This window comes from Lepisma saccharinum, chromosome 4, assembly GCF_977018435.1.
Source record: "Lepisma saccharinum chromosome 4, izLepSacc3.1, whole genome shotgun sequence".
Lineage (NCBI taxonomy): Eukaryota > Metazoa > Arthropoda > Insecta > Zygentoma > Lepismatidae > Lepisma > Lepisma saccharinum.
Genome location: NC_139232.1, coordinates 86,078,446 through 86,104,860, shown reverse-complemented (window position 1 = coordinate 86,104,860; position 26,415 = coordinate 86,078,446). Strand labels below are relative to the sequence as shown.

At 37.8% G+C, this 26,415-nt stretch overlaps 1 protein-coding gene across 14 annotated transcripts in view; it reads right to left on the bottom strand.

Annotated features, from left to right (window-relative positions):
• LOC145986636 (uncharacterized) overlaps positions 1-26,415 on the bottom strand; it is a 250,937-nt gene that overhangs the window by 47,444 nt on the left and 177,078 nt on the right. For 7 of the 14 annotated variants that reach the window (XM_083120899.1, XM_083120894.1, XM_083120895.1 and 4 more), the window contains 14 exons: positions 25,714-25,824; positions 25,339-25,449; positions 24,957-25,067; positions 24,575-24,685; positions 24,193-24,303; positions 23,816-23,926; positions 23,445-23,555; positions 21,813-21,893; positions 20,878-20,958; positions 18,999-19,064; positions 15,145-15,204; positions 13,341-13,445; positions 12,468-12,533; positions 11,516-11,596 (listed from right to left, as the gene is read on the bottom strand). In XM_083120899.1, the coding sequence (XP_082977025.1) occupies positions 11,516-11,596; positions 12,468-12,533; positions 13,341-13,445; positions 15,145-15,204; positions 18,999-19,064; positions 20,878-20,958; positions 21,813-21,893; positions 23,445-23,555; positions 23,816-23,926; positions 24,193-24,303; positions 24,575-24,685; positions 24,957-25,067; positions 25,339-25,449; positions 25,714-25,824 (1,317 nt within the window). The remainder of the gene's footprint in view (positions 1-11,515; positions 11,597-12,467; positions 12,534-13,340; positions 13,446-15,144; positions 15,205-18,998; positions 19,065-20,877; positions 20,959-21,812; positions 21,894-23,444; positions 23,556-23,815; positions 23,927-24,192; positions 24,304-24,574; positions 24,686-24,956; positions 25,068-25,338; positions 25,450-25,713; positions 25,825-26,415) is intronic. The other 7 variants (XM_083120891.1, XM_083120892.1, XM_083120890.1 and 4 more) reach the window with 7 other exon arrangements.

Sequence of the window (26,415 nt, the reverse complement as noted above, 5' to 3'; positions counted from 1 at the left end):
TTTCCTAGGAAGTTTTTTACATCTTTGTAGCTCTCCCAGGCTTGCTTTTCCGTTTGGCTCATTGTATCCTCAAAATTGGGGTCACACATTAATTTCCTGATCTGAGGTCCAGTAAAAAACACCTGCTTTCAGCTTATCTAGGGTCATTCTCTGATAAACACAACTCACTGTCCTTATCTAGGGCACGTACAAACTGGCTCATGATACCCAATTTAATGTGTGGAGGAGGGAGAAGAACTTTTGTGGGTTCCACAATGGGCACATGCATAACATTCTTTGCTCCGGGTATCAAGGGTCCTCTGGTTGGCCACTGCCGCCTTTGCCAGTGATTTTGTCTGTCTCGACTATCCCACTCGCACAGGAAACAGGGCATTTTTGTGTATCCCATTTGTAGTCCCAGTAAAAGGTTGATAACTTTGAAGTCACCACATACAACCCACCCATACTCGGAGTACTTCACACACTGCAATAGAAACTGCAAACTTTCATATGATTATTTCAAAGTAATAGAATAAGCAACTGGTACAGATCCGCGAACATTGCCATTGTGGAGTAACGCACCTTGCAGCCTGGTTACAGAAGAATCTATGAAAAGCCTTCATTCAGAAGTTACATCCTTTACACCAAGCCACGTTACATCTTTCGGTATGTCATTGCAGAAGATCATAGACCTTTCTTCTGAAAATAAAGAAACTATTTCTTGTTCCCGGGATCTGTACCATGAAATGTTAGTACCAGGTAACAATAAATGACTGTCTTTCAGTACAGAAGCTAACAGATCAGAACTTTCCTTTGGTAACGCAAGATCACGTACCAAGTCATTCAGTGCGGTCTGACTAAATAAGTGTGGGGTATTATCACTTGTACTGATCCACTGATGTCCGTTGTATCGCGTACAACTTCCTTTCGAGGCGATGTACAGCTTGAAGATGGACGAGAAGGAATAGCTAGACTTTCGTCATGTTTGATTGGTCTCATTGCAGATCGCAAATGTGGATACACTATGTCACTTTTGTTCTTGGCACTAAAACCTTGCACTTGAACTTGACAAAAATAACAGTCATCCGTATGGTTTAATTGTTCCCTCCATACCAATGGCAGAGCAAAATAGAATTTCTCTCTTTGTCTGTTCATCCAGAACCTCAAACCTTCAACACAAGTCTTACATACTTTCTGGGGTGCCCATGGTTTATTTTCATCACCAAGCACAAGTCCAAAATACGCAAGGTAGGCTTCTTTTTGTCCAAATATACACAATTTGTCACTTCATGCAACCGTTCAGCACTAGGAATACAACACACTCAACCACCTGTGCAACAAAAAACTGTTGAATTAGTGTTGCCAGACCAAATACAAAGGTGTAATCACAATTTAACTCTAAATACTCTCCATGCCCTCCTATGGTATATAAACGGGACTTTTATGAAACACAAATTCCTGATTTTCTCGAAAACCTGACGTGATAGGAAAAAACGGATTGCACCCTTGAACTCAGCGTGAAAATTCCATTTAGGAACACTCATTCATTTGAAAACCTCATTTTTGCTGCAGAGCAGTGTTATTGTAGATGATAAAGAATTTAATTTTGTGTCCTGTTTCCTATTATTGTTTCTAACTGACACGTTCTAATCAATCCCAATGTGTAGGTTTATGGACTCAAAATTTTTTGGAAATAATCGGTGATTTAAGGCAAAAGTTGCTTATCTGTACACAACAATTAAGGCATATACGTTAATTGTGACTCGTTTTATGATTTCTCATGCTTCATATTTATGAATTTCATTATAACACTTATTTGCTAAATTTACTATACCAAATTCATTGAAAAATGTTCATTACCGAACATTTTATTCCAATTGAAAGTTATTCTATGTTGTGTGCTGCCATCTACCGTTGTCCCTTTAAGTTAGTCTTTATTTCAATCCTGTGTCATATTTTGACATCGACGTCAGTTATCCAATCCAGCAAATTCGTTAGTACACGGCCCCATCAAAAATTCTTGTAAACTGAATACATCTAAAATGGCCTCAATAAAAAAATATATTAGCCCGCTCTATTCATTCAACAAACAATCCAGCTCTTTCGTTATTTTTGTAAACCTTTCTATAGTAAACAAAACTGATGCAATTTGCCATATTTAAAAAAAAAAAAACAGAATACGTCGAAAATCATGTAAGTATAATCAGAAATAATTATTGGGCCAATACGACGATTGTATAGAGAATCCAGCCCATTGGTTAGTTTTGTTAGCCCATTCCTTTGGGGGGGCCAAATGACGCCAAGCCCCCCTTTTCTGAAAGCGAATATCACGTAAACGGTGTTAGCCCATTTCTTGTATTCAACAAAGAAACTAGCCATTGATTAGTTTTCCTAGCCCATTCATTTTGGGGTCCAACTTGATGCTATGCCCCCTTTTTTTAAACCGAATATCTGGTAAACGGTGATAGCCCACTCAGAAATAATTGTTGTGCCCTTGCGTCCACTCCATAGAGAATCCAGCCCAATAATAGGTTTTGTCAGCCCTTTCGTTTTGTTGCGCTGGGCTGAAGTTGGCCGCCATTTTTTGAAACCGGATATCTAGAAAACCGTGATAGCCCAATCAAAATTTCTTGTTAGCCCATTCATTGTATTCAACAGAGAATCTAGCCCATTGGTTAGTTTTGCTAGCCCATTCATTTGGGGGGCCAACTTGACGCATTGCGCAAAATATTTGAAACCGTGAAGCTCGTAAACGGTGTTAGCCCAATCAAAAATAATTGTTGTGCCATTGCGTCCACTCCATACAGAATCCAGCCCAATAATAGGTTTTGTCAGCCCTTTCGATTTGTTGCGCTGGGCTGAAGTTGGCCGCCATTTTTTGAAACCGGATATCTCGAAAACCGTGTTAGCCCAATCAAAATTTCTTGTTAGCCCATTCCTTGTATTCAACAGAGAATCTAGCCCATTGGTTAGTTTTGCTAGCCCATTCATTTGGGGCCAACTTGACGCCTTGCGCCCAATTTTGAAACCTTGTAGCTCGTAAACGGTGTTAGCCCAATCAAAAATGATTGTTGTGCTATTGCGTCCATTCCATAGAGAATCCAGCCCAATAGTTAATTTTTTAAGTAAGTTCATTTTGGGGCCCTGGCGTTGAGTTGGCCCCCATTTTTTGAAACCGAATTACTCTAAAACCGTGTTAGCCCAATCAAAAATTTTTGTTAGCCCATTCCTTGTATTCAACAGAGAATCTAGCCCATTAATTAGTTTTGCTAGCCCATTCATTTGGGGGGCCAACTTGATGCCACGCCCCCTTTTTTGAAGCCGAATATCTGGTGAACGGTGTTAGCCTAGTCAGAACTAATTGTTGGACCATTGCGCCTATTCCATAGAGAATCCAGCCCAATAGTTAATTTTTTAAGTCCGTTCATTTTGGGGCGCTGGCGTGAAGTTGGCCGCCATTTTTTGAAACCGGATATCTCGGAAACCGTGTTAGCCCAATCAAAATTTGTTGTTAGCCCATTCCTTGTATTCAACAGAGAATCTAGCCCATTGGTTAGGTTTGCTAGCCCATTCATTTGGGGGCCCAACTTGACGCCTTGCGCCGAATTTTTGAAACCGTGTAGCTCGTAAACGGTGTTAGCCCAATCAAAAATAATTGTTGTGCCAATGCGTCCACTCCATAGAGATTCCAGCCCAATAATAGGTTTTGTTAGCCCATTCGTTTTGTTGCGCTGGGCTGAAGTTGGCCGCCATTTTTTGAAACCGGATGTCTCGAAAACCGTGTTAGCCCAATCAAAATTTGTTGTTAGCCCATTCCTTGTATTCAACAGAGAATCTAGCCCATTGGTTAGTTTTGCTAGCCCATTCATTTGGGGGCCCAACTTGACGCCTTGCGCAAAAATTTTTGAAACCGTGTAGCTCGTAAACGGTGTTAGCCCAATCAAAAATAATTGTTGTGCCAATGCGTCCACTCCATAGAGATTCCAGCCCAATAATAGGTTTTGTCAGCCCTTTCGATTTGTTGCGCTGGGCTGAAGTTGGCCGCCATTTTTTGAAACCGGATATCTCGAAAACCGGTTAGCCCAATCAAAATTTCTTGTTAGCCCATTCCTTGTATTCAACAGAGAATCTAGCCCATTGGTTAGTTTTGCTAGCCCATTCATTTGGGGGCCAACTTGACGCCTTGCGCCCAATTTTGAAACCTTGTAGCTCGTAAACGGTGTTAGCCCAATCAAAAATGATTGTTGTGCTATTGCGTCCATTCCATAGAGAATCCAGACCAATAGTTAATTTTTTAAGTCCGTTCATTTTGGGGCCCTGGCGTTGAGTTGGCCCCCATTTTTTGAAACCGAATTACTCTAAAACCGTGTTAGCCCAATCAAAAATTTTTGTTAGCCCATTCCTTGTATTCAACAGAGAATCTAGCCCATTAATTAGTTTTGCTAGCCCATTCATTTGGGGGGCCAACTTGATGCCACGCCCCCTTTTTTGAAGCCGAATATCTGGTGAACGGTGTTAGCCTAGTCAGAACTAATTGTTGGACCATTGCGTCTATTCCATAGAGAATCCAGCCCAATAGTTAATTTTTTAAGTCCGTTCATTTTGGGGCGCTGGCGTGAAGTTGGCCGCCATTTTTTGAAACCGGATATCTCGGAAACCGTGTTAGCCCAATCAAAATTTCTTGTTAGCCCATTTTTTGTATTCAACAGAGAATCTAGCCCATTGGTTAGTTTTGCTAGCCCATTCATTTGGGGGCCCAACTTGACGCCTTGCGCCGAATTTTTGAAACCGTGTAGCTCGTAAACGGTGTTAGCCCAATCAAAAATAATTGTTGTGCCAATGCGTCCACTCCATAGAGATTCCAGCCCAATAATAGGTTTTGTTAGCCCATTCGTTTTGTTGCGCTGGGCTGAAGTTGGCCGCCATTTTTTGAAACCGGATGTCTCGAAAACCGTGTTAGCCCAATCAAAATTTGTTGTTAGCCCATTCCTTGTATTCAACAGAGAATCTAGCCCATTGGTTAGTTTTGCTAGCCCATTCATTTGGGGGGCTGGCGTCAAGTTGGCCCCCCATTTTTTGAATCCGAATATCTCGTAAACGGAGTTAGCCCAATCAGAAATAATTGTTAGCCCATTTAGTCCATTAAGTGTAGATTCTGGCCCAATATTGTTTTCATCTAGCCCATTCACTTGGGGGGCCAACTTGACATACGCTTGCGTTTTTATAAATTAAAAGGCAGTCTGTTAAATTTGTTAAGTACCCGCACATGTAAACCATATGGCCAATGATTGAAATAAGGAATCATAGATGGCAGCACGCGGAAGATATATTATGGTCGCAGATTATTGTAACAATGCGCAGGCGAATTGAATGAAAGTGTTTGGTGAACTGAAATTAATTGTTCTTACATAAATTTATGAACTGAGATAAACAATGGAGATGGATAAAGGCGAGATAAAGAAATGATCGCCACGTGCAGCATATGTGATTGTATGTAAAGATTAATGAAGTCAGAAAGCGATTACAATTTTATGTAGTACCTTCCGTAGTAGGTTAAACAAGATGTTTCCTTTGTTCTCCTTTCTCCTAAAATAAGTTATGGATCAGTTTTAGTGATGGGTTATGGCCGTTCCTTTTCGGGAGTCAGTTCACCGGAGCTCGCTCACCGCAAGGAGTCGTTCAAAGGAACGATGCAGCTCCTTTTTTGCGAGGCAGTTCACTGGAGCTTGCTCACTGAGGGAGTCTTTCTAAGGAACGACCGACACCACTGTAGGTTTTTTTCGTGCAGTTGAGCGAAGGGGGAGGAGAGGATTGTTGCTGGAGTTATTCTGAGTGAAAAGGATTAGAGAGGGAGGGAACTTCGCCTACTACTCCACATGAAAAAAAAAGAAGAGAACATACACAGCAGGAAGGAAACAATGTACCGGTCAGGGTGCGAAATCATTGAAGACTGATGGGGAGGGGGGAAGAAGATCTTAATGTATTTCAACTTATATATATTTTTTTGTGTTAGATAAGTTCGGAGTCTTCTTTGTTGGATTCAGGTACGTAGCTAGGGGAGGGGCTCGGGAGACTGAAGCCCCCCCGAAATCCTACAAATGTGTAACTTAATTAGTGTACTATGGTAATTAATTTAGCCCCCCCCCAAGATTAAACACCTTGTATAATAAGTTGTAATATACTAAGAAATACATCTTCATAGCATCTACACCCCCTATCTTCTCCTTTAGATGGCGGCTGCTGATAAGAGATGAACCCCTCCCCGAAATGAAATTTCTGGCTACGGGTCTGGTTGGATTCGTTGCTTACGTTGCGTCACATGCATTTTCGTACCGTTAGATTAACTGTGACAATTAAACATGGACGTACACAGTATCTTTTTCTGGAGGGAAGCAAACGAGTCATATTTATCCACGTAATAGTGGGACACTCCTTCAGTTTGAAATTGTCATGCTCCTTTTACACCATTCTAATAATGAACAAGTTACTGCGACTGAAATAAAATAATATGTGTTGAATACAATTGTATTTTGCAAATCATTTTTCAGGGGGTCGTCGCCCCCTTGCCCCTCCAGTTACTGATGTCCATGCATTTGGATAAAGGGTCAAACAAACCCCCATAAGAGAATGGAGGACACAACGCTAATACTTGGATTGCAAATAATAGCTCTTTAATTCACACGCTCTCCCCAGTCCTCCCGGACATACCTTTTCTTCACGATAGTAGTTGGGGGCGTTCTGCCGATTGAAACACATTTCAATAAAAAAGAGCACAAAAAAGGAACCCTGTGTGTTTCATCGGAGCTTGTTTCCACCTGCGAAGTTCCTTTTACAGTTATTCTCACATTGCGAAAACATGTCACAGTAAGTGTTAAAAGTGAATAACCAGCCCATCCCCCACTCCCTTGTTGTTCCGCTACTGTATTGTTGTTATAAATAGAGTGGCGCGCATTTCTCTGTGGAAAACCGCCACAACAATAATACAGCAAGCAGAAACAAAACACGGTCGCTCTCTCTCTCGCAGAAACAGACGGGATCAAATGAAATGTACTTCCCTTTTCCTACCAATTCAGAAGCGAGTTGGAAACTCTTTATTGATCCTGTGTAGATAAGAAAGTGGGGGAGGGCAGTAGCAGACAAGGCCATCACGCAAACTTGTTTCCGGCAAGCTTTCTGTTGAACTCTTCGCAGTTTGTGGAAGGATTTTGTGTTCTTACCCCCCCCCTTTCTCCTTGGATTGAAAAACAGGGTGCGACGATTATGCGATGAAATACGGGTAATATATAACGATAGTTATTTGAAGATGATGATGATGATAATAACAACAACCCGTGGCGCAACAGTCGGTGAGGGCCAGGCCCTACCTACAGACTGCCGGCCTCATTTCCACCTGCCGAGGTGGGAATTATGGGGTGACTTGTGGTCAGCATGACAAGCCTTCAGTCATTGTAAGTTTCCGTGACCGCGTCACGCTACTCATTTGTAGCTCCCCAATTTCCTCACGACGGTGGATGGCCACCGGTCCCATACACAGGCCGAAATCTCAGGACAAGGTTTTCCGGGTTCGAATCTCGGCCTGGGCATGGATGTTTGTGAGTGTCCATTCATCAATTTCATCATATCATCACTCATCCTCCATCTTAGACAAAAGTTGCACAAAAAGGGAAGTAAAATAAAATAAAATCAATCAATCGTTAGGGCAGAACCATATATCACACAATGCAGGTGAAATTGTTGTTGGTTGACGTGAATTGTTAATATGCCTAAACCCTTAAAATACTCTAATATCAGGTTTTCTGTTGCAATTATTATTTCGGTCCCGGTTTCGATACCCAGTGGAGGCACATAGTTGTTCGGATCCCACTTAAAACTGTAGGTCCAGTCCCGATTAGCCTTACTGTGCATAAAGTGGACTTAAAACACCAAATGAATGCAATGTAATTATTATTTCAATTTTGAAGGCCTCCATGACCGAGTGCTTTGCATACTGCTCTATGAAACATGAGACCCTATGTTCTATTGATTGATTGATTTGCTTTATTTTAATTCGCTTCTTGTGTCACTTTTGCCTAAACGCGACGATGAGGATGGTCGATGAAATTAATGAAGGGAAACACTCACAATGAACACCGAATGAACACAATGCCAAAGCCGGTGTTTAAGCAAGCTGTGCTAACCACTCTACCAAGGAGGCCGGAATCCTTGTTAATGTATAGGAGAAATCGTTCATTGACATCGAACTAAGAACTGTTATTATATTTTAAATTTCGAACCATCAATTAAGATTTATTCTTAACCATTCTTTTGTCTACATTAAAACTTCCACACAATAAGATCAATTACACTAAGGACAACAGCGTTAGAGTCTATGCTTTAAGGAATGATTAATCACGCACGATGATGACGGAAAATAATTCACATGATTATAGTGATGCATTACATCAGTGAAACATTAATTTTCGGTCATGGTGATAAATTGAAAAACGCAGGGACACAATAACCGATTTATTTATTTTATTTCGCTTTTCTTCCACTTTTGGTTAATCACAAAGGATTGGATGAAAGGTGTGTTAAGATGACATTTGTGAATGGAGAACTACAAACGTAGGTGGATAGGACACAGCCCAAACCCCACAGACTATTATACTGACCTTATGTCTAGACGCCAGATCCTCGTTAATCTGCAAAATGCACTCCATGGTCACAACGACGTAAGCATTCGTAGAATTGATTTGTATATCATTCCTTTTTTTTCGAAAAACACGAGCTAAACTATTGCGGATTATGTGATATGCTCATTACATCTCAGGAACATTCGCGACCTTCAACCAGTTTTATCCTTAAACAAAATTGCGGGTTAGGATGTTAACAGACACTTCCAAGACAATATCCAAAGAATACTGTCACATAATCAAAATGTAAAACATTTTTATTTTCTCGTTTTTACTACATCCCTTGGGATTAAACACGGCTGGAGCTATGTGCTGATTATATGACCTCCAAAATGGCCGAACTCGAGAATATGCGGCCACTGCCACATCCTCTAAATGCGCCTTCATGGCACGATTCTATACGCATGAGGAACTTAAAAGAGGTGCGGGGGGGGGGGGGGATAGGAACACAAACTGCGAAGAGTCCAACAGAAAGCTTACTGGAAACAAGTTTGCGTGATGGCCTAGTCTGCTACTGCCCTCCCCCACTTTCTTATCTACACAGGAGCAATGAAGAGTTTCCAACTCGCTTCTGAGTTGGTAGGAAAAGGGAAGTACATTTCATTTGATCCCGTCTGTACTTGGGAGTGAACGACTGGGAGCGGGAACTGCCGGAGCGGCTGGCAACACACGCAAAGCTCACGACTCCGAGGAACGGTGAACGACCACAGAGGAACTGCTCGTTGACCCCGAAGGAGCGGGCAGTTCACAGCTCCCAAGAGGGAGTCGTTCAAAAGGAACGACTCGTTCACGAACGACCCATCACTAATCAGTTTTAGTTGCCCTGAGAATCTCATGTTTTACCCTGGCTACAGCGCCTAGAATAACGTAGTGTGGAAAACGGCATGCTTCTGCGCTCTCTGGATGGTTCCACTCCAAAATGATCCGCTAGAGGCGCTGGTGTTGACCCCGGTGCTTGGTGTTCGACTGCTTATAATGGAAGTAAATGGAGTTTTCGCTGCAACGTCTGATTCTTTTACATGAAGCATTTCTATGAATTTCATAATTGCTATGATATTTGGTACAGTGGTCGCGAAGATATTAACGAACATTCTAGACAGTCGACCACGTCCTGTTATCGTCATACTTTCGTTAATAATACGGGAGAAAAAATACGCGTGGAATGCTCTTGGCAACTAAATTTTTGTGTATGAATTAGGTTCGTTATTATTATCATCATCATTTCTTTTAAAGATATACACACTGAAGCATTTGTATTTTTGATATTTACTGTCTCTTTTCTTCCGCTTTAAACTAATCGCGGCGATGATGATAATGATGATTGCATGAAACGACAAGGGGAACCCCACAAAACTTTCTTAGTGCCATCGACATGATTGTAAGGCAACTTTCAAACCAATGGGACAAGCGACACGGGATGTTCACACTGTCACACTAGTGACACACACTTCCAGACTGTAAAATAGCATTCATTGCACATGAGGGTCCAAACAGCAAACGACACGTTCATATGGCGTATTCGTGTGCTACTTGTTACTTCGGTCGGAAAGCTCCTTAAAGTAAGGGTGCTGAGACCGAAAAGACGCGCTACAGGGGGAGTTCTCAACTAAGTGACAAGCGACATGGTGCCTTCAGTCTATTAGCAAGCGTTGCTTGCGAACAACAGATAGGCGACACGATAAACCGCACATTACAACTACAGATCTAGGCGACGCGATAAACAACACGTGTCGCTTTGTCGCTTCTGCGTCGCTCAAACTGGGCCATTTCCTCAATAGCTTGCAACATGTTGCTGTGGTTTGTTGTTCGCGCATACGCGATGCAATGAGTGTCTTGCTTTAGTGAGATTGCGAACCAAAGCGACAAGCGGCACGCGACACTTATCGCTTGAGGATTTCACCAACCGAACACTGGCCTGTGCTTCCCGTCATGCCGCTACGATGTGAAATGTTGCTCTTGATTGGCTCGTTTCCAAGCAACATGTGTCGCTTCGGTGTGAAAGTTGCCTTGGACCGAAGGACCCGTGTCGCTTTGGTGTGAAATCCTCGTATCGTTTGTCGCGTGTCGCTTTGGTGTAAAATCTCCTTGAGGAAACGGTGCAGTCAGAGCTTGTGTCCCTACGGTTCGAAAGGCTGCATTGATTCCCGACTGCTCGCTTTCAAGCGACATTTGTGGTTTGTCGCCTCGGTATGAAATATCTCTCAGGATACTATTTATATTCTAATAACATAGAAAAATAAACTCTAATACACAGTCCAAGACCTGACGTCCGGAATCACATTGCGATGTTTCTTCTTGTGTTACGCATGCTATTTATTTATTAATTTTATTTTACTTTTCTTTCCAAATTAATGTCGTTTCGTGACTGCAAATCACTCCACAAATATAACTGTTTCCATCAATTCACTTACCGCCTTTCTAGAGAAACAAATTTACACAATATATTCCAAAAACTAACTAAGCCACATTACTTTCATAACAAAATTAAAACCTGGGTCGATCGCACTGCCATCTACTTGTCATCGTCTCGGGGAACCAGTTTCTTGGGTCGTTTTCCACACTACGTTATTCAAGGCGCTGTACCCTGGCCTAAGCCGGACTGGTGTCACCTTCTCGGGACGTGGCAAATTTTGGCGTCCAATTTTACGATAACATCTAACAATATAGTAGTAGAAAAATACATGACAAGAAATCTAGAAACAATAAAAGTAATTGCTTTTACATAACGTTGTACTATCAACTTTACATTCAATATTGCTTTCACATTTCACTATTAAGATTATTTGTTAATTAATAACAGCTTAGCAAGAATACTTTACGAATACCAGTCGGTGTCCATTTAGGAACTATGTTTTCAAACTTACCTCTTGCTTTTCCTTGACGACACCTTCTGTGTTAAAATCCATAAGTGTGAGGGTCATTCCTTTGTAAATATTGTTAAGATTCTGAGGAAGAAAAATTAATGAACAAATTAAGAAAACTAATAAATAAATATTCCCGCAAATTAAAGTATAGCTGGTTAATAATATATCGTATCAGGGAAACATTCCATGAAGTTAAACATGTAGGGAAACGCGAACGAACAATAGCAAACCTGAGCAAACTTTCTTCCGATAATTTTAAAAACAAATAAATTATAAACGGTTTAGAAACAATAAAACAAGTAATATGGCTGGAGCAAGTTTAGAGGAGGACGACTGAATGAATGCTTATATTTATAGAGTACGGTAGATACACAAGAGAGAGCTTATGTCAACACGAAATAATACATAAACGGATATATAGAATTCGGAATATTACAACCAGTCAGGATGTTTATAATACAATTTTCTTTTCGTTCTGTATTTAAGTTAATGTACTTGAAATTATCTATAAAATGTTATCATAATTAAATATGTTTCAATGATGTGACATGTCTTAAAAAAAATATTTAGGTAACATTCCCAGACATGTACAGTTTAGTACTTATGCTGTGGAGAAGAAAATTGGATTTAAAGTTTTGTATAAAAGTTACTGTAATCGTTTTATAGATGTATTTACCACAAGTAAATGAAGTACACTGCGGAGATCCCATTGCCTTGTGAAATGGTCACATTAAAAAATGAATAACTGTGCTATGGGCTAATGCTATGTGTCACACCCTGAAATAGTAGAGACATTCGTACTTCCCGCTCTGGGTACATGCAGTCAGCACCCAAGAGAAGAGAAAGGTCGTTAAAAACTTTACTCCTTTTGTTATAAAAAGGGTTGATTGATTGAATGTTTGACTCCGTCACGGAGGCTGGCATAAAGAGATAGTAATGAAGCAATACTTACATTTGAAACATCTCGAAGGGTGTCTCTGAAATTGTTCGCCCATTCCTTTAAATTTTCTTGCGAGTTCTGAAACACAAAAACAATATGTCAAATTAGCATTCATGTAGTTGGTGATTTAATATACATTTCAATAAATTACTTTCTATCTGTTTCTCAAATATATGAACAGTAATATATGACTAGGAAACTAATACAGTCGACAGTATTTCATGAAATTCCTGGCAACCATTGGCTGCAATTTTTATTTTTACCTCTGTTTTCCAGACACACACACACGTCTACAAACTTAAATAATAAGAAACGGACGCTAGAAAACTGTCAGTACGTATTATTATTTACTTTCATATGTGTATATATTTTATATTTAGAAGTGTGTTGGCAATGTTCCCACAAATCCTTTAAAGATAATTCATCACTACTATATACATAAATCCATTAGAAAAGACCAAGGTTTGATTATAATTTAATCTGACAACCTTATATAAAAGTGTCTCCGCCGTCTCCCCCATAACACTTTATGCTCAGCTAGACTAATTGAAACTGTCTTAATTTACATTTTAGTGTGATCCAAAACATCGTGCAGTGTGCCTCCACCAGCAACCAAACCCGGGGCTAATTGATTACAAGGATACTTTGCTACTAGTAAAAATATTCTCAGGAGCCTCTTGTTTACAAATTTGTACTACGAGCATATATACTACCTTCCCTATGGAATTCATTTATTGTAAAATGTTCAAATTCTGACCAAACGAATCAAAATGAAATGCTACGCAACTTTTATTTGATTCATTGACATTATGCCATTGCACTTTACACCGTGATTTACTGCACATTGCCATAATATATGAAATTAAAATTAAAATGGATTCTTACCTTGTCACCTCTTGCCGCATCTGTAATTGCTTTCTTCTCTTTTTCCGCGCTTTCATTGAAGAACTTTTCTACAAATTTCGAAATTGTCTGCTTCGCTTGCGCTACCTGAATACATTGTAAGGTGAGAATTGAATTTTAGTCAGCTTTATTCACATTTCAATCTTCTAAAGTATTCTTAAAATTAGGCTCAAGAGTATGTATGCAATGAACAGAATTATACACTGAAGATACGGTGCGTTCTTTTTGGCTCTGGGCCGAGATAGCACGTGCCTGCAGACGGCACGGCATTGCGCGGATGCCGGCATTTTCGACTCGTGACGTCCCGCCTTTTATTTATGTATATATATTTAGCACGCAGACAATTATATTTATATTGCATAACCTGTGTTATAAGAGTTTTTGAAAGTGGTGGCCAACTGCATTCACACATTCCCGGGATCTTTTGATTTTTTGACTCGGAAAAGTTCCTCTTCCGAATTCTTGTAAGTATTTTTTCTCTTAATCTCAGAACAAGTTGCCGAACTGTTTCTCTGCCCGCAGCTGCAACGCCAGGGAATTTATGTGAAAATTGCCCACAAACATGATTCGGTTTTCACATAAGTGTCATAAAATTCCTTTGTTCAAACGAACTTTTCGGCTGGTATTATCAATGGTCACACAATCTTATTGAACATACACAAACACACGGATTACACAGAAAAAACTAACACTGGTGTGATCTATGAGACTGGACAAATCCGCACACAGGCACTTAAACAGAGAAAAATTACACCTCCAAGCTAAAACAAACAGACCTGTACTGAGTGATAAGCGAGCAACAATTTCGCCTACAACACGAGTTACAGAGAGGTTGTAGCTCTTCCGGCGTCTAAACATACAACTTTTGCCTGTCAATGCGATGGCGTTTTCTTTCACAGAATGATCAAAAATAACAACACCGTAACAGCGCTGACAACTTGCGTCTAGTGTCTAACCCGTAATGACGTCCATGTGAGTAAAAACTTACCCAGTCGATTGTTAAATATATTTTTTGATGACTTCCGATTATTGTCTGACGCCACCCTTCTCAGTATCTTTCCAATGAACCCTTCGGAGAGTCGTGACCTTGAATCGGCTGTCAGTTCCTTAGTTTCGCTCGCAGGGCTGTAGAAACACTGCCTTGGCAAATATCAATTAAACCGTTCAAAGTTAATAAAATTATATTAATAATTGAAGATATTATTATTTACTTACTTTGAAACAATTAAAATTCGGACTTATGAAGCAATCTTCTAGGTATTTTTTTTACCCAGCGCGCGTACTGCCGGGCTAACAATGGCAAGAAAACAACTGGAAAACAATAAATATGCCAATCAAAATTTCATCAAAAGATGCTGGGAATGTGTAAAAGCAGTTGGCACCACTTTCAACAACTCTTATAGCACAGGTTAGTACTCGTTATGCAATATAAATATAATTGTCTGCATGCTAGAGATATGCGCGTCAATATAAACGTGACGTCACGGGTCTGCAGTCAGGCACTCTCTCCGCCCAGAGCCAAAACGAATGCACTATATTAAAAAAATGAAAATAATGTACTCAAACTTATTACAAGTCTCGAATGAAATGAATACGTAAATGACTCACAAGTGGTAGGGTATATATTGTAAAAATATTTATACGTATTATAAAGATTCTGAATCATTGTCATGTTTTCTAATTTATATTAAGTTCTCACAAATTGCATAAGTTTCTTCAAATAAGTAACTCAATTTGCAAATAAGAAACAGTGAAAAACAATTCAGAACATTTTTATAGGACTTACTTCTTCTGACATTTTCTTAAGCCCCTCTGTAATTGCACTCAAATTTCCAATATTTGCCAACTGAAATATAAAATATTGAGGAATAAAAATGACATATACAAACATCGAATTAATTTATATTAGTACATTTGGTATTATAGTTTGTCATATAGAAGCAATCTTACTAAAATATAGTTGTAGAATATTGTTTCACTCTTAGGGAACTTGGAACAATACTAACGGTTGGAATCTCAGGGATTCCCTTCCGATGGAAACGAAAAAATTCCATCCTTACCAAGTTGATTCCATCTTTCCCAAGGGAATATTATAGCTGGCACAAATATTTACACAGAAGTTTAGTTTCAGATGTAAATTTCTTTCTGAAGTTACTATCGTTTCAGAGGTCACTAGTGTAATGTGCAACCGTTGACAATATATCATATGTATATAAAACTCTCTGTATATGCTCAGATTATAATGAAGAAATAGTTAACAAATATTGTAGTTTTCTTACTGTTGGGTAAAGGATAGAAACATCAGTATTATTAACGGGATATTCCATATCTACTACCTAAGATTACAATACCGGCTCGATATTAATCACTTAAAAGTAACCACTCCCCTCTCTCTATTAGATTGCATAAACAATAAAATGTTTAAATTTGCTCTTGTGACATTACAATGATCACTTGAAGCATGGTCAACAATTCACTCAACGAATGTAACAGTTTATAGCATGTACTATTGATTTTGTGACTTTTAGTATGCTTATGGTGTAATATGTTGCAAAGAGTTCTTTTTTTGTAATTTTGAATGTATCGTGTGTTCGTATGTTGTACGTACATTAAACTGCTGTACAGTGTTTTAAGCAGTAAATTCTAATTACATAAAGTAAACAAATTTAATGCACGAAGTTCAAAGTTCGGGAACTTTTACAGCATTACTAAGCTTTTTATTTCCTCGTTCTCTCATTAAAACCTTGCACAAAATGTTGGAGACTGTGAATTATATTAGTTTTCATGCGTAAAGCTACAACAAATGTTGAATTAATTTAAATAGCGCAGAGTGAAGTTAAAACTGAATAGCGTTTTCTCTGTGAAAATAATTGTTTCATGATTATTTAATTGTTAGTTTTATAGGTTTTCTTTTAGTTTATTGTTTTCATTACTGTTAATATTGTCATCATTAATGTGCACATTTATAACCCTGCAGGAAGAGAGACGATTTCTTTGAAAATAATTGAAATTCCTGTTTTCATGTGAATTCAAGAATGGATGGAATCTCGCTCACATGAAACAAAAAAAAGTTTAATTTACACAGTTACACTAACAATATAACATGTAGTCTACATATGAATAATTCTATTATTCCTACCTTCAAAATCGAACATAAGTCTGGATTGTGCGTGTGTGCGTGTAAAATAATAATTATAATAATAATTGTTTATTTTAAGTGCGGAGCACAGTATATACACTAATAGCCTAAATCTACTAAAAGTTAGACTATGCCTACAGCCCTAAGTCTAGTAAATTCTAGTAGAATGATGCATCGAGAGTATCATTAAATTTCAAGATTATTTAAAACGAGATATTCAATTATCTAATTATTATTATTATTATTATTATTATTATTGTGTGGGCACTGGTATGAAATAATCTAGAAACCTATAGTCAATCTTTCTCCGCCAACTAATAAACGTAAACACTGCTTCTGCTACTTCAAATGCATATTAACTCATGATTAGGGCCCGGACTTTTAGGATTTTATAGACATCATTTTAGGCTTTATAAAGAGATGATTTAGCCGTTTTTAGGATTTTTTCCCTGCCCGTATTTTTATTGAAATCAATCCAAATATTTCCATTTACATGAGCATCAATACTGCAAACACATTTTCCTTCACATATTACATGTTTACTAAACTTAAAGCATACAAAAAACACAGTTTTTAGAAAATACAGAAAATAATAAAAATTTAAAACTCGTCATTGTTAAGCTATTTCTTTTGTAATGCAAATTTTGCTTCCCTTTTTCTCTCATGCCCTTTCCCTTATCTCATTTCCATTCTCCCTTCTGTGTGTGTGTGAGAGAGAGAGAGAGAGACAGAGGGGGGGGGGGGGGAGAATACGTTTTTATATTGCCGTACAGTTAACAATGTGTTCAGTTCGCTCTGATGAAACAAAACAAGGTTTTAGCATTTTTGATATTTTTTAACATTTATTTAGCTGAAAAGTTCAATTTAGCCTTTCTTAGGATCATAACTTCTTTTAGCCGTTTTTAGAACCTATAGGATTCATGTATTTCATTAAGAAATGGCTAAAATTAAAATATATGCTAGAATAGTGACGTTACCAAGTAAGGAATAAAATAGGTTAAAACATATTTAAGGAAACAACTATAGAAATATTTTATGATATTTGTGTTAATACAGAATTTACTATTATTGCGCGCTTTTTTAATGTATATAGTCTAACGTATACAGATAAAGTAGAAGAGTATTAGATCTCATCAAAGCAGCAATAGAAGAAAAATTACGTTTATTTGTTTATTTGTTAGGTATTTTGTTTTTATCAAGAAACGTAACTAAATTATATTAAATGAATTAAAAGTTCGACTCTACTAGGTTGAATTTCCGTAATAAAATACATGCAGTGTTAATTGTGCATTATCTATTGTCTATTGCTCCTAAAGGTCTTTTCCACTGTTACGGCGCCTGGTCATACAATTGGATTAAAAATTATAGATACTCGAGTTTAGACTCCAATTTAAAAAGTTACCAGTAGACCTACAAAAATAAGAGTTACTTCAAAATTTAGCTTATTCAATTCTGCGCTAATCTGTGCTAATCATTTTGTCTTCGAATATGCCTTATATTTTTTATCGTCGTGAGAACGCAAAAAGAGATCCGTTTTTCTTAGTTTTGGAAACGATCGTTCTTTTTGAAATTCTATAAATCAAAAACGGGTTGTCCAATCGTGATGAAATTTCAGTATGGTGCAGGCAGAAGGTTTATAAACCCAAATCTTAATTTTCAGATTTTTTAAAATTTGTCAAAAAACAGTTATCCTCAATTTTTCGAAGCAACTTTTTCTTAGTATTGGGTAGTCCTACAAACACAAAATTGGTCTTGTTTTGAAGCTCTTTGCATCTGTTTTCAAAATTCATTATCGGTGTCAATTCACATTGAGAAACCGATTTTATACAGATTTTTATAAAGATGTACGCGAAACGTGGCAACACGGCACACAGCGATGTCCGTTGAATCGTGCAAACCGCTGGCTGGCACTGCGAGTCGGTGCTTGCAGTGTTGCCACGTTCCGCGTACATCTTTGCTGCGTTTCTTATCGTGCTGGATAGGTCGCTTCCCCTCTCCCCTCTCCCCACTTCCCTTCCCAGCATTAGGATCGGCCACCTTAACAGTACAAAAGATCTATAACTATACTTATTCTAACACTACGTTTCGAGAGAGAAACTCTTCTCTCCTTTGCAGGGAAATACGCGTAATTTCTCGGTGGTAGGAATTGAACCTACAACAGACCTTTCCGCTGTGGAATCCAGCTACTTCACGGGGTTCCCCGGTATTATGTTCTAAATTTGCTTCACTTATGCTACTATTTTATTTTCTAAGGCATGGGAACCATACTTTTGCTTGAAAGCTACACTGGGATGACTGATGAGCTTTAGACATAAGACCGACAGAATAATTCTAAGTAATTCTGTACGTAACAGAACTGAAACACAGTTCGTTGAAAATATGGTTCCTCGTACGTGTAATTTACGGCTTATGTACGAGGCTGCAATCTCGGTTTCACACATACTAGACATTGTGAATTGCAATCTATACGATACTGTCTGAATAATTTTTAAAGAACTTACCTCGTCAGGTTTGTCTAATAGATTTTGCAGAACTTTTATGTCATCGTTTATAATCTCTTTCACTTTCTGTTTAAAAAAGAATATGAAAAACAATTACTGTTGTTCGAAAATTGTTATTGATGAGCATAACTAATTTACATACAAGTATAAAATATGGAATTCCTACATCGAAAGTGATGTGATTGTAAAATGCTGACAATTAATTCACGTATGGCACTATATTCATATCCTTCATATATTCTTGTGAAATATAATTCTTTCACAACGGAGCATTGCAATAAAGTGACTTTAGGGGGCAGTAGCGTTTAATTGTTTCCATGATGATTGCATTGAATATTTTTCAAATTTGTAAATTTAGGTTATGCTGTTGTAAGCAGTTAAAACATCACAATATCATCTTTCTCTGAAATACAATTATTACGTTATATTAATATCTTTGATTAAACTTTAATCTCACAATTGCATACATTTTCACTACTGTAGTGCAATATTTACTTGTATTTCGTACAAGAAAAAATTCTCATTATCTTCAGTGGTGTCCCCAAGCAATTTTATTCTGGTAGGTTCAAAGACAGGAGGAATATATTTGCAGGTGGGCTCTGCTTTGGTGTCTATGGGTGCAAAGATCCTCCTACTTGTCTCTCTTTATTTCTTTCTTGCCCTCTCTATCTACTGTACTCTCTCTTCCCTTTTACTTTCTCTATCTCTCGTTCTTACCCAGTTCTATTACATACTATTCTTCTGTCACCTTCATCTTTCATAACCTTGCTATCCTGAAGAATCCCAGGATTAACCTTTCCACACAACGTCACAGCTACCCACTCGACTCCCAACACTATCTCAGTCAAATAGACACCCACTACATACCTAAGAAAACGACCACAAAACAAGTATCATATTAACAAACTTTGTAAACCGGTTTTGTTCTGGATTACCGAACAACCTCGGTACAAGATCCTGCGGATTACATTGTAACTTGAAGAAATGTATCTATATGTATTCTTTGAACCAAATAAAGTCACGAGGAAATTAAAACGGAGGAACCGATATTCATTGGGAAACACGTTCTGGTCTTCTAGGTACCAGAACATTAGCGCATACCCTCGAATGTATGCGGATAGAGGGGGCCATCTTCCGGGGGTTCGTGGACTTAATACATCAATTCAAACTCAAATTCAATCTTTCTCAATCGTATTCTTTCTCTCTTTCTATCGAATGGTTTCACTTCTCAATTTAATCTCTGTCTGTTTTTCTGTCTCTCTCAAGCCTTCTCTTTCTATATCCGGGTATCATCCTTTGTACTTACTCTTTCGATTATCCTCTCTCTCTCTCTCTCTTTTCTCGCTCTCTCTATCTCAATCTTTCTATCCTACTCTCTCTACAAGGATTCACACTATCTACTTACATTCTCTCTTTATATGTTACTCTATATCTCAATCTGTTTCCTTGGTTTTCCTCTGTTCATTTCCATTGCATTCTGTCTACCCGTCTTTTTCTCTATTCTTCTTTGTTTTTTCTGTTTACCTCTTGCTTCCTTTGTCTCTCTATCCTTCTCCCTCTGGTCTACCAATTTATCAACTTCTACCTCTAATTAGTTCCTTCCTTTTTGTATCCCTCCCTTTGTGCCATTCTTGCACTACCATTAATTCTGAAAGTTTCCCATGTATGTCACTTTTTTACACTGTTAAAGGAAAATAATCACTTCAACTAAAAAAATAAAAACGAAATGGAAAATAGAATGAATTTTTCACTCTGGAAGAACTAATAATTACTGTATTTGAATCGTGAATTGAATGGAATTTTTAAAATAAATAATGCAGCCTGTATCATATACGGATTGTTTTTTGTATTTCTCTGTGGCAATGAAAGTAATATTTACCTCTGTGTCATTCGTTCCAACTATCCATTGAATATATTCCACCATTTGGTCATCTGGAATTGTTGAGTTTTCAGTGTTGTCCTAAACCATTTCAGAAAATCAATAAACATTGTTCAGAAACAAATTAATATTTTCTTATTTCTATAGATGCTAATTAAAGTAAGTACAGACTACACTAAATATTCATGAGTTTATTTCCTTATTGAAAAGTGTAATCTTGTCATTCGACAACAAAGAAATCCCCATGGTTAGTAATAAAGATTACGGCCTGTTTCGCCTTATTGCGTTTTCATCCCTCTCCCAATACAATTTCGCCTTATCCTGTTTCACCTTACACACAAAGAAAGTTCCACCAGAAAATATTATCGACATGAAGGGTCATTATTATTAATGTAATAAAACACCATGCTACATTGAAATAACGTAAATTTATTGCGTGTTTCTTGGGACTCATTCATTCAATTTCTTAGGTGGATACAGTATGGTGCAGCATCTAAATACGCCATTACCTAACATAACATAACCTAACCTAACCAAACCCAAGGGCTGGATGGCAGTTGGGCGAGATCAAGGACGGACCAGAGACACCCTGGCGGGGAGCGTTGGTCGTTATTAGAACGGCCGCTTGGTCCGACTGAGAATCGCACGGATGAAGATTGGTCGAGGTCGGTGCTCCTGGGGTTCGTGGCGAGTAGCCAAGGTAGGCAACCTCACAAGCTCTGCGCTCCCATTATCAAGTCGATAAAATTCCCAGGTGGGAAATTGATTGTGTGTAAGGCGAAAGAGGATAAGACGAAATGGGAGGACACGGTTATAAATTGTGTTCCTAGAAGCTCGCTTAGTTACTTTATAGATATTTTTGTATGCTAACATAATGCAGTAAGTACATGGTTATAGAAAAATACATTAAAAAAATGTGCCTAGCTTTTACTTACTGCAGAAGTAGATTCAGGGAATAAGTAGTCAAGCATGTCAGAGTCTCCGCTATCCGCATATTTTCTCAAAAAGTCCTCATTCTGCAAGAAAACATTAGAGTACTAAAATATTCCTCTTGTCTTAAAATATAATGTTACTTTTGCTTGCAATGTTGAACTCTGACTAAATAAATAATACACTTACTTTGAATCACATGAACGGGCTACATATTTCGTCCTTCTAATATATTTTAAAATATTTCAAATGTTCCCCGTCCTCCACCTCGCCCCAAAAGTGGAAAACGTTGCTTACATCATCAGCTCAACGCATGTCAATATATATATATATACAGGGTGATTGGTAATTCGACCTATTCCTGAAAAGGGGTAATACTAGAGCACATTTGCAACAAATTTGACCCTATGCACCAGGGTCGGAAATCAATGTGTTTCGAGTTATTGCAGTTTGTAGATTTTCGTGACATATTCCTACTTGAGACCGAAAAACTGCTAATTGTCAAAAAAAAAACTACTACACCCTGGGCACTTAATTGACACGTTGCTAACAGCTGACGAATGAGTGACTACTGGGAAAAAAATCATGCCTAAAATTCCCATACTCACAGAAAGAAACAGTCTGGAGCACACGTCCTGAAGAAATTTGGAAATTTTCCTTTAAATCGAAAAGGATTACTCAAAAAAATTGTAACACACTTAGAGTAAAAATTACGGAAAAACTTCCTCATTTCATAAGCTCTCCAAAAAGATACAAATGTTGTCAACTGGCACACGGGTTGTGGGAAAATCTGTATAAAAAGCGGAGAAGACGCGTTGTAGACCTCTTTGTAAAGTGAAAAGAAGTTGTCTGTTGTGAGAAATAAATGAACGAAAATGAGAAGTAATAATGTTAATTACCATTCTCATGATTCCAGGTTGTCAGAATTAACCGTTACAAAAACTACAAATCCTGTTTAATTTGCCTCCCCCGGTTACGTATGCAAGCACGCAACCTGCGGCGTACTTCAGACACAGTCACTCGCGTTGACACTCTCTCTCTTATATATTGGGCAACTGCCACAATTCTCTCTCTCAACTCTTCTTGGGAGTCCGTTGGTGTACTGTAGACTAACTCTTTCAAGTGACCCCAAATGTAAAGGTCGCATGGAATCAAATCCGGACTCCTCGCCGCCTCGACCAATCCATCGCATGGGACAATTGTCGTCCAGCCACTGTCGCACACTCTGAAAATAGTAAGTTGGGCATCCATCATGTTAGTAAATCATACCCCTTCTTGTGGCGAGCGGCACATCCTCCAGCAGCGTCGTCAATTCTTCCCTTAGGAAGTTTTGGTAGGTAATGCCGTTTACGTTTTGTGGCAGAAAGAATGGCCCGATCACATGATTGTGGATGATTCCCATCCACACATTTATTGAGAATTTTCTCTGGTTAGCCTTTTCTTTAGATTTTCTTGGGTTATATATGGATATTAACCCTATTTCATCAATTTAAAGTTCCTGTTTGTTGTGACTAACATAGTGCCAGCGTAACATAAAGATTTGACACATTATTAAAATATATGTGTCACGAGATTGAAGTAAAAATGACAGAGTCCGTTTTTATGACAAATGTATAAGTTTAATATATTTTTCTTACCTGTCCCCCATTACGGCGACCATCAACAGAATTTGACACTTGATTTGAAATTTGTCCTACCACATCGGCACCCTGTGCAACGAACTGCTTTATGATATCGACGAAGAACCTCTAAATAACAAGTATAATATATTACTATGTAGACATCAAAATCTGCTACGATTATATACAAGGTATATGCATCAATGTACAAATAAGTTACATTACATCACATTAAAATCTATTGCATAATCTGGTACTTCTTACATGATTTTTTTGTTTTGCTTTTCTATAGACTATTCAGAAAAATTGTTATAAATTCTGTTCAAAGATTTAAAAATAAGCAATTGCTTCATCTATGCCTAGAAAGTTGAATATAATGTTGTTCTTACCTGTCCCACACTACGACGACCATCAACAGAATTTGATACTTGATTTGAAATTTGTCCTACCACTTCAGCACCTTGTGCAACAGCTTGTTTCATTAAATCGATGAAGAACCTCTGAAAGAGTTTATAACAAGTAAATATATTACTATGTAGACATCGGAATCTGCTATGATTATATACAAGGTATATGCATCAATGCACAAATAAGTTACATTACATCACATTAAAATCTAGAGCAAAATCTGGTATTTTTTAATGATTTTTTTTATTTGCTTTTGAATCGACTTTTCAGAAAAATTGTTATAAATTCTGTTCAAAGATTTATAAATAAGCAATTGCCCCATCCATGTCTAGAAAGTTGAGGATAGTGTTGTTCTTACCTGTCCCCCACTACGACGACCATCAACAGAATTTGATACTTGATTTGAAATTTGTCCTACCACTTCAGCACCTTGTGCAACTGCTTGTTTCATTAAATCGATGAAGAACCTCTGAAAGAGTTTATATCAAGTATATATATTAATTACTATGTAGACATCGGAATCTGCTACGATTATATACAAGGTATATGCATCAATGTACAAATAAGTTACATTAAATCACATTAAAATCAATAGCAAAATCTGGTAATGTTTATATGAATGTTTCTGTTTTACTTTCTATCGAATTTTCAGAAAAATTGTTATAAATTCTGTTCAAAGATATGTAAATAAGCAATTACCTCATCTATGTCTAGAATGTTGAGTATAGTGTTGTTATTACCTGTCCTCCACTACGACGACCATCAACAGAATTTGATACTTGATTTGAAATTTGTCCTACCACTTCAGCACCTTGTGCAACTGCTTGTTTCATTAAATCGATGAAGAACCTCTGAAAGAGTTTATATCAAGTATATATATTAATTACTATGTAGACATCGGAATCTGCTATTATTATATACAAGGTATATGCATCAATGTACAAATAAGTTACATTAAATCACATTAAAATCAATAGCAAAATCTGGTAATTTTTATATGAATGTTTCTGTTTTGCTTTCAAGCGAATTTTCAGAAAAATTGTTATAAATTCTGTTCAAAGATATGTAAATAAGCAATTACCTCATCTATGTCTAGAATGTTGAGTATAGTGTTGTTATTACCTGTCCTCCACTACGACGACCATCAACAGAATTTGATACTTGATTTGAAATTTGTCCTACCACTTCAGCACCTTGTGCAACTGCTTGTTTCATTAAATCGATGAAGAACCTCTGAAAGAGTTTATATCAAGTATATATATTAATTACTATGTAGACATCGGAATCTGCTACGATTATATACAAGGTATATGCATCAATGTACAAATAAGTTACATTAAATCACATTAAAATCAATAGCAAAATCTGGTAATTTTTATATGAATGTTTCTGTTTTGCTTTCTATCGAATTTTCAGAAAAATTGTTTTAAATTCTGTTCAAAGATATGTAAATAAGCAATTACCTCATCTATGTCTAGAATGTTGAGTATAGTGTTGTTATTACCTGTCCTCCACTACGACGACCATCAACAGAATTTGATACTTGATTTGAAATTTGTCCTACCACTTCAGCACCTTGTGCAACTGCTTGTTTCAATAAATCGATGAAGAACCTCTGAAAGAGTTTATAACAAGTAAATATATTAATTCCTATGTAGACATCTGAATCTGCTACGATTATATACAAGGTACGCATCAATACACAAATAAGTGACATTACATCACATTAAAATCTATAGCAAAATCTGGTAATTTTATGATTTTTTTTTTTGATTTCTATCAACATTTCAGAAAAATTGTTATAAATTCTGTTCAAAGATTTATATATAAGCAATTGCTTCATCTATGTCTAGAAAGTTGAGTATAGTATTGTTCTTACCTGTCCCCCACTACGACGACCATCAACAGAATTTGATACTTGATTTGAAATTTGTCCTACCACTTCAGCACCTTGTGCAACTGCTTGTTTTATTAAATCGATGAAGAACCTCTGAAACAATTAACAAAAAAATTAAATTTAACGTGTATTTGACAAAATGGTTAGACCCCGCTATATAGAAGGTAACCAAAAAAAATCTTGCCGTTTTTGACGTTCCATTAATCATGAGCTCACAGAGAGGAAACGAAATGACGCAAGTGCCTGCCAAGCGATCGGGAGTTAGTCTCACCATTGACTGTCAGTAATAAAGGCACGTTGCGCACACACAGCAGTCATAGCTCATCCAGTGTCGGAAAGAAATGGAGGTATCCAAGCAGCTTGTCCGCGTGTGTTTGTTGTATGAATTTAAAGTGGGCCTGTCAGCTGCCGCATCAAGTCGCCGCATTTGCCAGGCATTTTGGGGAGAATGCCATGAACGAACGCACTGCCAGGCATTGGTTCCAGAAATTCCATTCGAGAGATATGAGCCTTTCAGATGAACCTCGCAGTGGACAAGCACATGTGTTGGATGACGAGGCCCTGAAAGCAGCCATCGAGGAGGACAGTGGTCTAACGTGTGATGAACTTACAGAAATGTTCCATGTTTCCGTTGAAACAGTCAGACTGCACCTGCATGGGATAGGGAAGTCATACAAGTTAAGC